This window comes from Carcharodon carcharias, chromosome 3 (assembly GCF_017639515.1).
Source record: "Carcharodon carcharias isolate sCarCar2 chromosome 3, sCarCar2.pri, whole genome shotgun sequence".
Classification (NCBI taxonomy): Eukaryota; Metazoa; Chordata; class Chondrichthyes; order Lamniformes; family Lamnidae; genus Carcharodon; species Carcharodon carcharias.
This window is the reverse complement of record NC_054469.1, coordinates 198,224,503-198,241,561: the sequence shown is the minus strand read 5'-3', so window position 1 is coordinate 198,241,561 and position 17,059 is coordinate 198,224,503. Positions and strand designations below refer to the sequence as shown.

The 17,059-nt window shown below is 43.2% G+C and overlaps 1 protein-coding gene across 1 annotated transcript in view; it reads left to right on the top strand.

Annotated features, from left to right (window-relative positions):
• The first annotated feature begins 563 nt into the window (after positions 1-563).
• The window catches only part of tgfbr2b (transforming growth factor beta receptor 2b), an 85,722-nt gene continuing 69,226 nt past the window's right edge, over positions 564-17,059 (top strand). The window contains exon 1 of the mRNA XM_041184694.1: positions 564-815. Coding sequence (XP_041040628.1) covers positions 740-815 — 76 coding nt within the window. The 5' untranslated portion in view covers positions 564-739. The remainder of the gene's footprint in view (positions 816-17,059) is intronic.

The following is a 17,059-nucleotide window of genomic DNA, read 5'->3' as shown; positions in this document are numbered from 1 at the left end:
TATTGGACTGGCAGAACAGACTGGAGGGGCTGAATCTCAGTCCTGTTCTGTTCCCAGGAACCCTGGGCTGACTCAAACGGAGCCTCCACTGCTTTCTCCCTGGCCTTTTTGCCTCAGTGTCCAAAGGACAGGAAAGTGGCCCCTGCAGAGTTCACAGTGCAGAAGGAGGCCATTCGGCCCATCTCCAGCGCTAATTCAAGCCCCAATTCCCCTTCAATCCCTTTCTTTAAAAGCATTACTATCTAGTGAGAAAGATGGAAGTGCCAAAAGCCTGATAAACATTTTTTGTGTGTGAGAGAAAAGGGAAAATGGGCAGTCAGCCCTCCCTAAACTTTCAGATCAGACATATGTGCAAGGCAGCTTCCTCTCTGCTAAGATCAGAAACTGTTGTTTCTACCCTGCGCTGCGCTGAGCTGTGTGCACACTTGGTGTGGTTTTCTCTCTCTCTGTCTTGAAAATTGCATATTGCCCAGCAGGAAAGACCTGAGCCAGGCTGGTGATTGGCTGGAGGAGTCTTCTTTCCCTCACTGGAAGCCCAGCCCTCTTTCTGAATTTGAAGTTTCCTGTTTCCCCTTAAGTACATAAACCAATGACTCATAGGCGCTTTTTGATTCTCAGACAGAGGGAGAGAGGATTCAAAGTTGTGACACCGACAAGCTTTCATTAAGAAACTTTTTTCGCATCTTGTTTTCTTCACCCCAGATCGTCCCCGGCCGCTCTCAGACGGGACCTTTAAACTATGGGACTAATGGATTCCTTTTGGGTCTTCACTTTATTTACAGCTTCAGGTTTTTCAGACTTCCTCCAGGCTTCCGGTAAGTTTGTTGAGTGCAGCTCCGGATCGCAGCGCTCAAAGCCCGGGGTTTAAAGCGGGCGAGCGAAAGGATGAAGGCACCGGGCATGGGCTGAGCTGACAGTGATCGGTTTCAGGCTGTAAACACCACAGGGTGTAGCCCCTTTAAATTGTGAAGAACCCTTTCCTGTCTGCACCCCTGGATTGTCATATTACTGCTGGTGATATACATCGGATCTGCTGTTGACTGGAGGCAGACTGGGCACAGGGAATTGGTGGGCAACTGAGTGCAGAGTATATTCTAAAGGTGGGCAGCGTGTATTGGCACTGTTGTGAAGGTGAGCTGCCTGTGTTGACACTATTGTGAAGGTGGGCTGCCTGTGTTGACACTATTGTGAAGGTGGGCTGCCTGTGTTGGCACTATTGTGAAGGTGAGCTGCCTGTGTTGGCACTATTGGGAAGGTGGACTACATATGTTGGCACTATTGTGAAGGTGGGCTGCCTGTGTTGGCACTTTGGGGAGGTGGGCTGCCTGTGTTGGCACTATTGTGAAGGTGGGCTGCCTGTGTTGGCACTTTGGGGAGGTGGGCTGCATGTGTTGGCACTTTGGGGAGGTGGGCTGAATGTGTTGGCACTATTGTGAAGGTGGGCTGCCTGTGTTGGCACTATTGTGAAGGTGGGCTGAATGTGTTGACACTATTGTGAAGGTGAGCTGCCTGTGTTGGCACCATTGTGAAGGTGGGCTGAATGTGTTGACACTATTGTGAAGGTGGGCTGAATGTGTTGACACTATTGTGAAGGTGGGCTGCCTGTGTTGGCACTATTGTGAAGGTGGGCTGCCTGTGTTGACACTATTGTGAAGGTGGGCTGCCTGTGTTGGCACTATTGTGAAGGTGGGCTGCCTGTGTTGACACTATTGTGAAGGTGGGCTGCCTGTGTTGGCACTATTGTGAAGGTGGGCTGCCTGTGTTGGCACTATTGTGAAGGTGGGCTGCCTGTGTTGGCACTATTGTGAAGGTGGGCTGCCTGTGTTGACACTATTGTGAAGGTGGGCTGAATGTGTTGACACTATTGTGAAGGTGGGCTGAATGTGTTGACACTATTGTGAATGTGGGCTGCCTGTGTTGGCACCATTGTGAATGTGGGCTGCCTGTGTTGGCACTTTGGGGAGGTGGGCTGCGTGTGTTGGCATTATTGTGAAGGTGGGCTGAATGTGTTGACACTATTGGGAAAGCAGGATGCATGTGTTGGCATTATTGTGATGGTGGGTTGCCTGTGTTAGCGCTATTGGAAAGCTGGGCTGCCTGTGTTGGCACTATTGTGAATGTGGGCTGCATGTGTTGGCACTTTGGGGAGGTGGGCTGCGTGTGTTGGCACTATTGTGAAGGTGGGCTGTGAGAATTGGAAGTGTCTGACCTGTAGAAGGTCACTGTATTTATAGGGAGTGATTGATTTGTTGAAATGAGCTGTGCTTCAGGAGAAAACTTATTTGTACAAGTGGGCGGTGTTTACTTTACGATATCTTACTGAGGAAACTTATTTGTAGAGGTGGACTGTGTTTACTCTATGATTTCTTACTGGGGAAACTTATCAGAAGTGGGTTCTGTTCACTGGGAATAACTGATTTTAGAGGTGTTTAATGTTGAGATATGTTATGGCGAGACTGATGTAAAGCTGGGCAAGGCAGATATTTCACAAGGTTAATATAAAGGTTTACATTCCTCTGGTGCCTGGGTCTTGTGTGTGCGTGTGCGTGCGTGTGCATGTGTGTGTCCTAGGTAACTGAAATGTATGATTTCCAAAGAGAAATAGTTTTAGGTGTGTGCCAATCCTGCAAGAATCCAGCTTGATAGAATTTCATTTGTCCAGAGAAAGAATGAATGTAGCATTTCTATCATCCTGTTGCCCTTTCAGCTTCACTGAGAGTGGGTGTTGCATTACAACAGTGCAATGATCAATGATCAGAGTATTTGATTCAGAAGACATTTGCAACACAGCACTTTTAATTATGTATCCTGTGCTACCAGCAAAGAATAATCATTTGGTCGGCAAGTGAGTGGAAAGGACAAAGGTGGAATATGAAATGCATACCATCTGTGTAACAGAAAACAATATAATGAAAAGCACTTCAGTAATTGGGAAATTGGAGCACAGCTTTTCTTTAATCAAATAATGTTTGCTTTTTTAAAATAAATGCAGTGGAACACATTTTATGGAATCAAAATGAAAAGTTCAGTCTGTTTCAATAGGCGATTTGTTTGTGTTAAGAGAATTCTAGTAAGTTAGTTAAACTAAAACTGCATACTAATAACATAGTGCCAATATGTCTTTAGGTGTGTTTGTCTGTGAAAACACTTGGTGTGATGAGGGACCATTTATAGTGTTTGTGCCTTGTAGCTGTAACATTTCATACCATCAAGGACGGTCAATTCAGTTCTCCTGAGCCGCATACAGATTTTCTGTATCTGAAGTGACCTTGGACTTACCTGAAACTCTTCCAACCATATCTTTACTTGCACCAAGTCCTGGTCAGCCATCGCCACTGTACTCACTTACCTACATTGGTCCCCGGTCCATCAATGCTTTGGTCGTAAAACTCTTCCTTGTTTCCAATCACTCCATGGCCTCACCTATGCCTATCTCTGTAATCACCTCCAGCCCCACTATCCTCCCAAATGTTAAATCGATCCTAAGCCAGATGATGAATTAGGAAACTAGACACCAAGCCTTTTCTTGGCAAAAGGTTTATTTACAGAATACAGCATTATACATGTCTGCCTCCTACCTACTCCATTAGGTCCCAACAGTCTCTAATCATATTTTAAGCTTTTGTAGTTTTAAAACAAATCTTTTCATCCACCTTTTTTCCCTTTGTGAAATAGTGGGGGAGTGATGGAAGAATTCCTAGGCTGATTATCAGCCCATTGAACCATACCATGAATGCTCCTTCTGTGGTTAATAAGCCCTGCCATGGGACTTGAACTGAGAGCTTTTGGCCCAGATATAGGGACGTTGTCACAAGATCTCCTCCATCTCTATTTATAGTTCAGATTTATTTTTTGATATTTTTAAATTCCACCAACTGCTATGGTGAGGTTTGAACCCTTGTTCCCAGAGCATTAGCCTGGGCTTCTGGATTACTAGTCCAGTGACATTACCAGTACACCAACACCTCCCTCTGAAACTGTATGTGTGGGAACTCACTGGATAACAGTAGAGCTGGCAACATTTGGGGGCTAGTTTCTTGCAGCCAAAATACCTATTGGCAATCCAGAGCTGTGTGGCAATGAACACTGATGGGGAGAAAACAGTGAAGGCTTCACCCATGGGTGGTCTTGAACCACCAACCTTTCAGTTAACAGCCAAACACACTGACCAGTTGTGCCACAGCGATTGAGATCAGTCTCTATTTATATTTTTAGTAAAAATCAAATAAATAAATTAACTAAAACAAATTAACAGCCCCTTAAAGGGGCACTGTTAAGAAAAATCAAATCTTTATAGGAAACTTATACAGCTTAAATTAAAATAATATTGTGGGGAGGGACAATGCACTCCAGCCTTTGCAGTACCCACTAATCACCATAAAACCTCACACAAAATGCACTCATGTTTCTGTCATGGGACTTGAACCCACAACTTTCCTAACTCAGAGGTAAGAGTGCTATCCACTAAGCCACAGCTGCTATCCTCAATCTCCTTTTATATTACTTTGCACAAACCAATAAAACAAATAAACTAATTAACAACCCCTTAAAGGGGCACTGCAACAAAAAAACAGAACTTTAAAGGAAATTCAACAAATTAAATTAAAATAATGTTCCTGGGCTGATGATACACTCCAGTAGTCTCTACTCATTCTCTTGAATATACCAGATAAATAAACAAATGAACCAATAATCACATGAACAAATTGACAGCCCTTAAAAGGGTCACTGTAAAAGAAAATTTACAGGAAGCTTAATAATTAAATTAAAATAATGTTTCTAGGGTTGATGATGCATTCCAGCAGCCTCTCTTTATATGTGGTCTAGGTACTTAATTAAACAATGCCCTTCACCTGTGTATCCTTGATAATATAATTAACATACAATTAATACCAGATCACTCCAATTCTAGACCCTTGTGCATCCCTGGTTCTCATTGCTCCACCATTGGTGGCTGTGCTTTCAGCTGTCTAGACCCTAAACTTTGGAATTCACCTCCCCTGCTTTTAACACTCATCTTAAAACCTACATCTATGACCAGGCTTTTGGTCAGCTGTCCTAATATTTCCTTATGTGACTCGGTGTCAAATTTTGTGTGAAACGCCTTGGAATGTTTTACTATCTTGAAGGTGCTGTATAAATTTAAGCTGTTGTTCAGAAGCGGCTTTATATCTAGTTGCAAGAAATCCTAAGAAAGCATCAGTGCTTCTGTAAGATGAACACCTAAAGTAAGGACAAGCTTATATACATTGGAAATTTACTATTTTACTTTTACTTTTAAGAAAAATCTCTGGATTTGGTGAGGCACTAGTCAGGCCAGCATTGCTTGTTGCCCTGAGAAGATGGTATTATAACTGTGACTTGCTAGGCTAACTTTCGAGGGCAGTTAAGAGCCAGCTTTGTTAGTGTTGGACAAGAGTCACATAGAGGCCGGAAGGTTGGCACATTTCCTTCCCTAAAGTACAGTAATGAACCAGTTGGAGGTTTATGGCCAATCAGAAGCTTCAGGTAAAAAAAACAAAAAGAGTTAGAAAAGTGATCAGCAGATCAGGCAGCATCCATGGAGAGAAACAGAGTTAACATTTCAGGTCAATGACCTTTCATCAGAAGTTTCATAGCCACCTCAGCCTGCTATTGGCCTTTATTTCTAGATTTGTTTTTGAAACTGAATTCAAATTCTCCAACTGCCATGGTGGGATATGAGTTTTCACCTTCTCTGGAGTATTAGCCCAGTCCTTTGGATTCTAGCTGAGTAACTCCCATATTCTCTTTTGGTGAGAAAAGATGGCAATTCATTTGACACTACCTGCTTTCGAATTTTAGTCAGCCTGGTACAGCTGTCAACAACAAGTTGTAATAAACCATATCCATATAAATGGAGATAGTTGACTGTAGAATATTTAATGTGAAACACTCCTGGTGCCCAGGGAAAGCCATTCAAAACCTAGCATACCTGGGTGTTTTCTAGCTGTGTGTTCCAGCTGAAATACAGCCAATCTCCCCTTCGCCCCAGTCCAGTCCTTCCATTTCTCAGGCAGTCCATGGGATGATGGCAGATGCAAGAGTCCACACACACACACACACACACACACGTCTGCTATTCTAGAGGGAATTTCAGTAGCTGGGTTAGAGATTCAATGGTGCAACTGTTTTAAAGAAATAATCATTTATCATAAAAATAAAGCATACTCCTATTTAAGTGACATTCAGTTGAACTGATGCATAAAACTACACAGACATTAGCACTTTGAGGGTCAAATGATAGTCTCTCTGGATGGGAGTGAGATATCATTGAAAGCATATTAATGAACCACGTATATATATATATATATATATATATATATAGTGGTTTCATTGCACATGCAGTGTCACTGATTAAAAATGACCTTAACACATGTGAACAGTTAATGTTTAACCCAATGTTACCACGGCAGCAGTTTGTTGATGTAAACCCGTCTTTTAAGAGCCCAACAAGCTGAAGGCTTTAGGCAACACTGCCACCTTTCTAAACACTACACTGTGGGATTAAGCACTGCAGCCCAGTGGTCAAGTGATGACTTTGGATGAGGTGAGCATGAAAGATTGCAAGGCACTATTTCAAAGGAGGTCAGGCGTTTTCTCTACTGTCTTGACCAATAGTTAGCTCTTCAATCAACATCACTAAAATAGATTATCTGGTCATTATCACATTGCTGCTTGTGAGAAATTGATGCGTGCAAAATTGGCTGCCATATTTCTTACATTACAACAGTGACTACACTTCATAAAGTACATCATTGACTGTAAAGTGTTTTAGGACACTCTGAGAGCAGGAAAGGTGTTTATAGAAATGCAGGTTCATTTGCTTAATCTTTGGATATTGTGCTGTCAATACAACTGCACAAATCCTCCCACTCATTTAATTTATTATTGTTTTCCTTGATTATTTTTCAGAAGCATTAACACCTCAGCAGCCATAATATATGGCTATGGTTTGATAAATATAGGCAACCACCATGCAATCAGCATAATGTAAACCATTCATGACAAATGCAGGCGCCATTTTTATTGCAGATAGCACCTCAACATTGAAGCAAATTGAGATATTTTAACGTAAATCTTGCTTTTGAAAATCTGCCTTTAGGTTGCATTGCATTGCAAAAGATTCCAGCAAAAGTTCGAGACATATCAGGGGAACTTGACCAGAGAGGGATCGTCTGCAGTGTTTTGATTTGGTACCATGCTTGGAGTATAGTGTACAGTTCCAGTCTCTGTATTATTAAAAGGATATTGAGGCACTGGAGAAGGTGCAAAAATATATACAAGAATAATACCAGAACTGAGAGGTTATACCGATCCAGAAGGGATGAACAAGTTAGGGCTTTTCTCTGGAAAAACAGAAGGCCGAGGAGTGATCTAATAGAAGTCTTTAAAATTATGAAAGGATTTGATGGAGTAGTCATAGAGAAAATATTCCCATGTGTGGGAATCCAAAACTAGAGGACATTAACATCAGGTAGTCACTAATAAATCCAAGAGTGTGTAAAATATAGAACTGGCTGCCACAAGAAGTAGTTGAAGCAAATGCCATTGGTGCATTTAAGGTAAGCTAGATTGATACAGGAGGGTGAAATGTGTAGGAGGATATGCTGATAGGATTAGATGAGGTAAGGTGAGAGGAGGCATGTGTGGTGCATAAACATCAGCATGTGCCAGCTGTGCTGAATGGGCTATTTCAGTGCGGTAAATTCTATGTCATTTGATGCAGTTTGAAGATTGCCAGTATAAAGACATACCCTGCCCATTCACTCTCAGCAGTTTTATACAGAGTTATAAGAACTGGCCTGAAAGCTTTGCTGTGTTTTGTTTTGTTGAGACCTCGTATATTTAGGCTCAATATTTTGAAAATCAATATAATTTATTGAAGCAACCCCACTCTTTGTTCACATTCTAACATTTCTCAAAACGTATAAATCGTGAGAGACATGGGAGATGAACTCAGCTTTCAACTTTGAAAAATCCATTTTTCCTCCCTTTCTTTTGCAAATGCTGTAAAACATATTTTAAAGAAAGCCTCAGGATCATTTGAAAGCTCCCTTCTGATCAAGACCGTGTTTTTTATTCTGTGACTACAGCAAATATTGGAAAAGAAATTCCCCTTTTTTTTGTTGGGCCTTGCTCTGTCTGATTAACGCTTGATTTAAAGGGCCTTCTATAAATTGAGGTGGTGGAGGTGAGTGGAAGGGGTACTTCTTTAATAATGGATGTAATATTCTCCAATATGAAAGATCCTGATTGTTAACACTACTTACACTTACAAATAATGCACATGTTTCTAATCTAAACCACCTGAACTGTTCTAACATGTTAATGAGTTATATGGTAGCAAAGTTTCCAGTACAGAACAGACCATGCATTTTTTGCAAATATTTCACAATTAAATAAATGATATTAGCACATGATATATTTTGCAGCAGTTCCAATCCATATATGTACTGGTGTCATTTATTTTTGAGTATGATTCTATGCGCTTAATTTTTTCAGCAATTGAGGCACTGCAGCTTGATAATCTATATAGGAGTGTTATCTCTGTAAAGCAGAGGATATTGCCTCCCAGTAAAGTACTCCCAATCTTGTCTGTTGATCTTGCTCCAAGGCCCAAGACCTCAAATTGTTACACTCTTTCGCCTCCAAGGACTTGAGCCCCAAGTCCAGAGACTTGAGCACAGAATCTAGGCTGATACTTCAGTGCAGTGTTGGCAGATAGCGATATAGCATAATGAGTTAATAGTTATGGTAGTGAGATAGTGATGTGTATCATGATGTAACAGTGACATCTGTAATCATGTGCTAGAGACTCTGTTAGAAAGAGAGAATAATCTGTGCACAAGAGAAATGTACATACCTAAAGCTTATTATGTATGTGGTGTAAATAAAGTAGTCTTGAAGAAACCTATCTGAGTCAAACCTAAGTCACTCGTGAGTAGAGGGAAACCTTTCCAGTATAGATTAGACCACAAGATATATCATAAAACATGGTAACAACAGTAGTAACACCAATCTAACAACGATTTGGTGCCATCGACAGAACACCCATAACGAGAAATTGGAAGAAGACTTCTTCAAAGAGAATCCGAAGACTTAGCTTGGTGAGAGGCACACTTTGAATTGGTAGCAATGTCCACAATGGCCGAGCAGTCACTCCCCCTCCTGTGCCCATTTGAAAACCTTGAAGGTCCACAGAGAGACCAATGTAGGGAGTTGTGGAAAAAATACTTCCTGAGGTATCGAGCAGCATCAGGTTTGCTTACCATAGAGCAGAAACACCAGGTTAGTTCATTTCTCTACACGGTGGTGCCTGTCACTGATGTAGTCCTCCTGAGACAGGAGGTAGAAGAGACCTCTGCACGCTTCGAAACTGTCCTAAAAGTGTTTGATGTACTTTTTAGCCCAAAACAGAACTCATAAGCGAGTCCAATCAGAGGGCTCAAAGACCACTGGAATCCGCCAAATTGTTTCTTACAGATCGGTAGAGGTGGCCAGTTGATGCGGGCCTGGTGCATTGAAAGATGAACTCACAACTGCATTGTCATCAGGGTCCACAATGAAAAGCTGGCGGATTTTGTTTTGAAAAAAGGCAAGCTCACACTTGATCAAACGGTTCAATACACTAGGCAGGCTGAACTTAGGGAGCAAAATTGGTCCATAATCCATTGAGATACCGAAGCCTCGGGCGAGTCTGTTAGTCTGGGAGGCCCAAAGGTGGCAACTGGCCCCACGCAAAAGCCCACAAAAGGGGCAGAAGTGCGAGAAACCCCACAACGCCATCTTGAGATGCTTACACTTCAGCACTAAAAAACAGAACAGAAGGGAAGATTGGCCTGCAAGGGCCGCAAAGTGTTTCCAATGTGGAAAGACAAGACACCAAGCAGTTTGGTAAATCAAAAAAAATTATTTAAGGAAGGCAGCAAGAGAATGCCTCTGAAAGGCAGACAATTCAAGAAATTGGGAATAAGGAAAGGCATGAGATTACAGGTTTCCTACGTGAAGTGAAGGATCACAAACAAGAATTGAGGTCAGTCACTTTGGAAGTTAAAGGTTTTAAAACTGACTTCAAACTTGATACCGAAGCTGGCGTCACAGTACTGACTGATCATCTGGAATGGCTCAAAACAGTACCCATCCAGCCATCAACCATTAAATTGCAAGCTCCAGGTGGTATGGATCTTGGAGTAAAAGATGAGATAATTACCACCCTTCACCACAAGGGGAGACAGATTGTTGAGACTCTCGATATCATCTTCAATCAAGCATATCTTTACTGAGTGGAAATACATGTATACAACTGGGCATTCTAGAAATAGGAAGATAGGAACAGGAGAAGGCCATTCAGCCCATCGAGCCTGCTCCGTCATTCAATACAATTATGGCCGATCGAATACTTCAATGCCTTTCACCCACCCTATCCCCAGAATCCTTTATGTTATTGTTAATCAGAAGTATATCAATCTCCACATTAAACATACTCAATGACTGAGTTTCTACAGCCCTCTGGGATAGAGAATTCCAAAGATTCACCACCCTCTTGAGTAAAGAAATTTCTCCTCATCTGGTCTAAGTGGCTGCCCCCCTTATTTTGAAATTGTGTACCCTGGTTCTAGACTCCCCAACCAGGAGAAACATCTTAACTTTCATCTACCCTGTCTATTCCTTTAAGTATTTTGTAAGTTTCAATGGGATCATTTCTCATTCTTCGAGACTGTAGAGAATACAGGCCCACTTTCCCCAATCTCTCTTCATAAGACAGCCCTTCCATCCCCAGGACAAGTCTGGTGAACGTTCGTTGCACTCCCTCTATGGCAATAATATCCATTCTGAGGTAAGGGGATCAAAACGGCACACACTACTCCAGGTGCAGTCTAACCAAGCTTCTATACAATTGAAGCAAGACTTTTTTACACCTGTACTCAAATCCTCTTGTGATAAAGGTTAACATTTCAGTACCCTTCATGATTGCCTGCTGCACCTGCATGTTAGCTTTCAGTGACTTATGAACAAGGGCACACAGATCCCTTTGTACATCTACACTTTCTAATCTCTTACCCTTTAGGAAATACTCTGCACATTTGTTCCTTCTGCCAAAGTGGATAACCTCACATTTTTCCACATTATATTCCATCTATCACGTTCTTGCTCACTCACTAAGTCTGTCCAAATCCTCCTGTAGCCGCTTTACATCTTCCTCACAACACATTCTCACCTGGCTTTGTATCAGCCACAGACTTGGAAATATTACATTTGGTTTCCACATCCAAATCATTGATATATATTGCGAACAGCTGGGGCCCAAGTACTGATCCTTGCGGTACCCCACTAGTCACTGCCTGCAAACACGAGAATGACCTGTTTAGTCCTACTCTCTGTTTTGTGCCTGTTATCCAATCCTTAATCCATGCCACTATATTGACTCCTATCCCACGTGCTTTTATTTTGATAATCAACCTCCTGTGGGGGACTTTATCAAAAGCCTTCTGAAAATCCTATGTCCATCGACTCTCCTTTATTAATTTTGTTAGTGACATCCTGAAAAAACTCCAACAAGTTCATCAAACATGATTTTCCATTCCCAAACCCATGCTGACTATGCCTAATCAGATCATAATTATCCAAGTATCCATTTATCACATCTTTTATAATAGATTCTAGCATTTTTACTACTACTGATGTAAGGCTAACAGGCCTGTAGTTCCCTGTTTTCTCTCTCCCTCCCTTCTTTAATAGTCAGGTGATATTTACTACCTTCCAATCTTCAGGAACCATCCCAGAATCTATAGAATTTTGGAAAATGATCACCAATGCATCCACTATCTCTGTAATGGCCTCTTTCAACACTCTAGGGTGCAGAATATCAGGTCCCGGGGATTTATCAACTTACATATTTAACATGTAAAATCCTACAGCGGGGCAGCTGGGTACCTTTTCATTGGAGAAATTTCCAAAGTGGGGTACAGAACAATGGATTTCAATTCAGCAGCAGTTGGTGATGTTTATTAAATGTGCTATGGGTTATTCTCCATCATAGAGACACCATCTGCTGGACCCCAGGAAGAGATTGAGGGTTTTTTTTGAAGTTAGGCCGCAGAAACAGAAGGCACTGCAGCAGACCATTACCATCCACAAGGGGACCTTCTACACCTAGGCTGGCTCTTTCCTGAAGAAGGTTATGAGAAAGAAGCTGTTGTAGTAACAAGTGATCTGTTGGAAGGTGAGGCCCTAGAGACTGATACAGTCTTTGAATCTACTGCCAATCTACTGCATATGAAGTCTGTTATTTTTCTTTTGAGGAGTCAGCTGTGTTTGATGCCAAAGAGCAGGATTCGTATCTTTGTCCCACTGACCCTGCCAATGAGATGCAATGTTTATCTCTAGTTGATGATAGAGAGTTGTCCAGAGAACACAAAATGCTTGATTCCATAGTGGACCACACCGCAGGAGCATCAGTAGAGCCCATCAGTTTGGGTGAAAGTAAGTTGACATCCACATTCAGCCTCAGCAGAAAGTCTTCCTTCCACTAAAGTTGTCCTTCGGTGCAGAAGCAGAGGCCAAAACTACAGAGCTTTTATAGCTGAAGATTCCGATAACAGAATTTTGTCTAGATGTAGCAAGTATTGCAATGTTACCACTACTTGTAGAAAGTGAAAGTAGTTTCCTAGGCATTGTGGGAAGTCATAGCTTCTTCTTCTTTTCCTGCAATATCTGTAGGAATTTTGTCATTCTTCTCGTCATCCAGTTTTGTTCAAATCTCAGATATTGAATACCATTTTCACCCTCAATGCAGCAGTGAATGATGCAGCTGTGCATTTCTCCATTGGAGTTGAATACACTTCATCTTCTCAGGCGTTTCTCCAGTGAGCAAAGAAGGAGCAAAAGTTTCCTGAGTGAATACTAGTTTGTCCTATTCCTCTTCAAGAGAGTGCGATTGTCCAGGCCTTGCAAGCTTCTCTCGGATCAGTCGATTTATTTCCAATCCCGAATTGCCCTTGAGAAGGTGATGGTGAGCTGCCTTCTTGAACTGCCGCAGTCCATGTGGTGTAGGTACACCCAGAGTGCTGTTAGGGAGAGAGTTCCAGGATTTTGACCCAGCGACACTGAAGGAATGGCGATATAGTTCCAAGTCAGGATGGTGAGTGATTTGGAGGGGAACTTCCAGGTGGTGGTGTTCCCATCTATCTGCTACCCTTGTCCTTCTAGATGGTAGTGGTCATGGGCTTAGAAGATGCTGCCTAAGGAGCCTTGATGAATTCCTGCATTGCATTTTGTAGATGGTACACACTGCTGCCACTGCGCATCAGTGGTGGGGCAAGTGAATGTTTGTGGATGGAGTGCCAATCAAATGGGCTGTTTTGTACTGGACGGTGTCAAGCCTCTTGAGTGTTGTGGGAGCTGCACTCATCTAGGCAAGTGGGGAGTATCCCATCACACTTCTGACTTATGCCTTGTTGATGGTGGACAGGCTTTCAGGAGCCAGGAAGTGAGTTACTCATCGTAGGATTCCCAGCCTCTGACCTGCTCTTGTAGCCACAGTATTTATATGGCTAGTCCAGTTCAGTTTCTGGCCAATGGTAACCTCCAGGATGTTGATAGTGGGGGATTCAGTAATGGTAATGCCATTGAACATCAACAGGCAATGGTTGCATTGTCTCTTGCTGAAGATGGTCATTGCCAGACACTTGTGTGGCGTGAATGTTGCTTGCCACCTGTCAGGCCAAGCCTGGATATTGACCACACATTGCTGTACTTGGACATGGACTGCTACAGTATCTGAGGAGTCAAGAGTGGTGCTGAACATTGTGCAATCATCAGCGAACATCCCCACTTCTGACCTTATGATGGAAGGAAGGTCATTGATGAAGCAGCTGAAGATGGTTGGGCTGAGAGCACTACCCTAAGGAACTCCTGCAGTGTTGTCCTGGAGCTGAGATGACTGACCTTCAACAACCACAATGTGCTAGGTGTCAATCAAACCAGCGGAAAGTTTCCCCCTGATTCCTATGTTGACTCCAGTTTTGCTAGTGCTCCATGATGCTACACTCAGTCAAACGCAGCCTTGATGTCAAGGGCAGTCACTCTCACCTCACCTCAGGAGTTCAGCTCTTTTGTCCATGTTTGAACCAAGGCTGTAATGAGGTCAGGACCTGAGTGGCCCTGGCGGAACCCAAACTGGGCATCAGTGAGCAGGTTATTGTTAAGCAAGTCCCACTTGATAGCACTGTTGATAACCCCTTCCATTACTTTACTGATGATAGAGAGTAGACTGATGGGGCGGTAATTGGCTGGGTTGGATTTGTCCTGCTTTTTGTGTACAGGACATACCTGAACAATTTTCTACATAGCCTGGTATGTGCCAGTGTTGTAGCTTTACTGGAACAGCTTAGCTACGGGTGCAGCAATTTCTGGAGCACAGGTCTTCAGTACTTTGGCCAGAATATTGTCAGGGCCCATGGCCTTTTCACTATCTAGTGCCTTCAGCCATTTCCTGATATCATGAGGAGTGAATTGAACTGGCTGAAGACTGGCATCTGTGATGCTGGGGGCCTTTGGAAGAGGCTGAGATGGACCATCCACTCGGCACTTCTGGCTGAAGATTGTAGCAAATGCTTCAGCCTTGTCTTTTGCACTGATATGCTGGGCTTCTCCATCATTGAAGATGGGGATATTTGTGGAGCCTCCTCCTCCAGTGATTTGTTTAATTGTCCACCACCATTCACGACTGGATGTGGCAGGACTGCAGAGCTTAGATCTGATCCGTTGGTTGTGGGATAGTTCTTTCACTTGCTGCTTATGCTGTTTGGCACACAAGTGGTCCTGTGTTATAGATTCACCAGGTTGATAGCTCATTTTTAGGTATGCCTGCTGCTGCTCCTGGCATGCCCTCCTGCACACTTCATTGAACCAGAGTTGACCCTGGCTTGTGGTAATGGTAGAGTGGGGAATATGCTGGGCCATGAGGTTACAGATTGTGTTGCTGCTGATGGCCCACAGTGCCTCATGGATGCCCAGCCTTGAGCTGCCAGATTTGTTTGAAATCTATCCCATTTAACATGGTGGTAGTGCTGCACAACATGATGGAGGGTATTCTCAATGTGAAGGTGGGACTTTGTCTCCACAATGACTGTGCAGTGGTCACTCCTACCGATACTGACATGGATAGATGCATCTTCAGCAGGCAGGTTGGTGGGGATGAGATCAAGTATGTTTTTCCCTCTTGTTGGTTCCCTCACCACCTGCCACAGACCCAGTCTAGCAGCTATGTCCTTTAGTACTCGGCCAGCTTGAGCCACTCTTGGTGATGGACATCGAAGTCCCCCACCCAGAGTACATTCTGCGCCCTTGCCACCCTCAGTGCTTCCTCCAAGTGGTGTTCAACATGGAGGAGCACTGATTCAGCTGTGGGAAGGCAGTACGTGGTAATCAGCAGGAGATTTCCTTGCCCATGTTTGACCTGATGCCATGAGACTTTGTGGGGTCTGGAGTCGATGTTGAGGATTCTTAGAGCAACTCCCTCCCGACTGTATCCCACTGTGCCGCCACCTCTGCTGGGTCTGTCCTGCCAGTGCGGCAGGACATACCCAGGGATGGTGGTGGTGGAGTCTGGGACGTTTTCTGTAAGGTATGATTCTGTGAGGATGACTATGTCAGGCTGTTGCTTGACTAGTCTGTGAGACAGCTCTCCCAATTTTGGCATTAGCCCCCAGAAGTTAATAAGCTGGACTCTGCAGGGTTGACAGTGCTGAGTTTGCCTTTGCCTTTTCCGGTGCCCAGGTCGATGCCGGGTGGTCTGTCCGGCTTCATTCCTTTTTTTGTGACTTTGTAGTGGTTTGATACAACTGATTGGCTTGCTAGGCCATTTCAGAGGCCATTTAAGAGTCACCACATTGCTGCAGGTATGGAGTCACATGTAGGCCAGACCAGGTAAATACAGCAGATTTCCTTCCCTGAAGGGCAATAGTGAACCAAATGGGTCTTTACAACAATCGACAATAGTTTCATGGTCATCATTAGACTTTTAATTCCAGTTTTTTATTAAATTCAAATTCCAACATCTGCCATGGCTGAATTCAGACCCAAGTCCCCAGACCATTACCCTGGGTCTCTGGATTATTAGTCCAGTGACCTCAAAAGTTCAGCCATTATGGAGATCACACCCCAGCTACCAGCAGTCCTGGAAAGCTGCTGTCCCATTTTGCTGACATCGTTGTCTTCCAGCTAAAAGACGAGCAAGCACGAGCATCCACAACACCCTCCCAGAGAACCAAGAAGACTGTAGGGGATTGAATCCTTTGTGACAGTGCCTCTGGGGGCGTGGGAAGGAGCGTAGGAGTAGGAGTTGGATAGAATCTGTAACAATAAAAAAGGCTACAGAAGTTTGACAAATTAATGTAAATCATTTAAGAACTAGTTTTACATTCCAATTAAAAAAGTTAACATTGTAATTGGGGATAGATGTAGCATAATGGGTTAATAGTTATGCTAATAAGAGTGATATGTATTATGATGTAACAGTGACATCAGTAGTATGGGCTAAAGACTCTGTTAGTGAAAATAGTCTGTACACAAGAGATGTACTTACCCAGTAGCTTACCATGTATATAGTGTAAATGCAATGGTTTTGAAGAAAGTCACTTGGTCAGATCCAAGTCACTTATGAATAGAGCAAAACCTTCTCAGTATACATTAGGCCACAAGATACTAGCAGACTGTGTACTTTTCAGCAGTTCCAATCCATATATGAACTGGCATCATTTATTTTTGAATATGATCCTACGTGCTTAATTTTTTTCAGCAGTTGAGACTTTACAGCTTGATAACCTATACAGGAGTGTTATCTCTGTAAAGCATAGGACATTGCCCTCATTTTTGTCTGCTTATCTCACTCCAACTGTTAAAGGCCCAAGCCCTGTCTCACATCCTGCTCTCTCACCTAAGCCAGAAGGTAGTGGATTCGAGCCCCAGTCCAGAAACTTGAGTACAGAATCCAGGCTGACACTTCAGTGCAGTCCTGGTGGAGTGCTGTACTTTC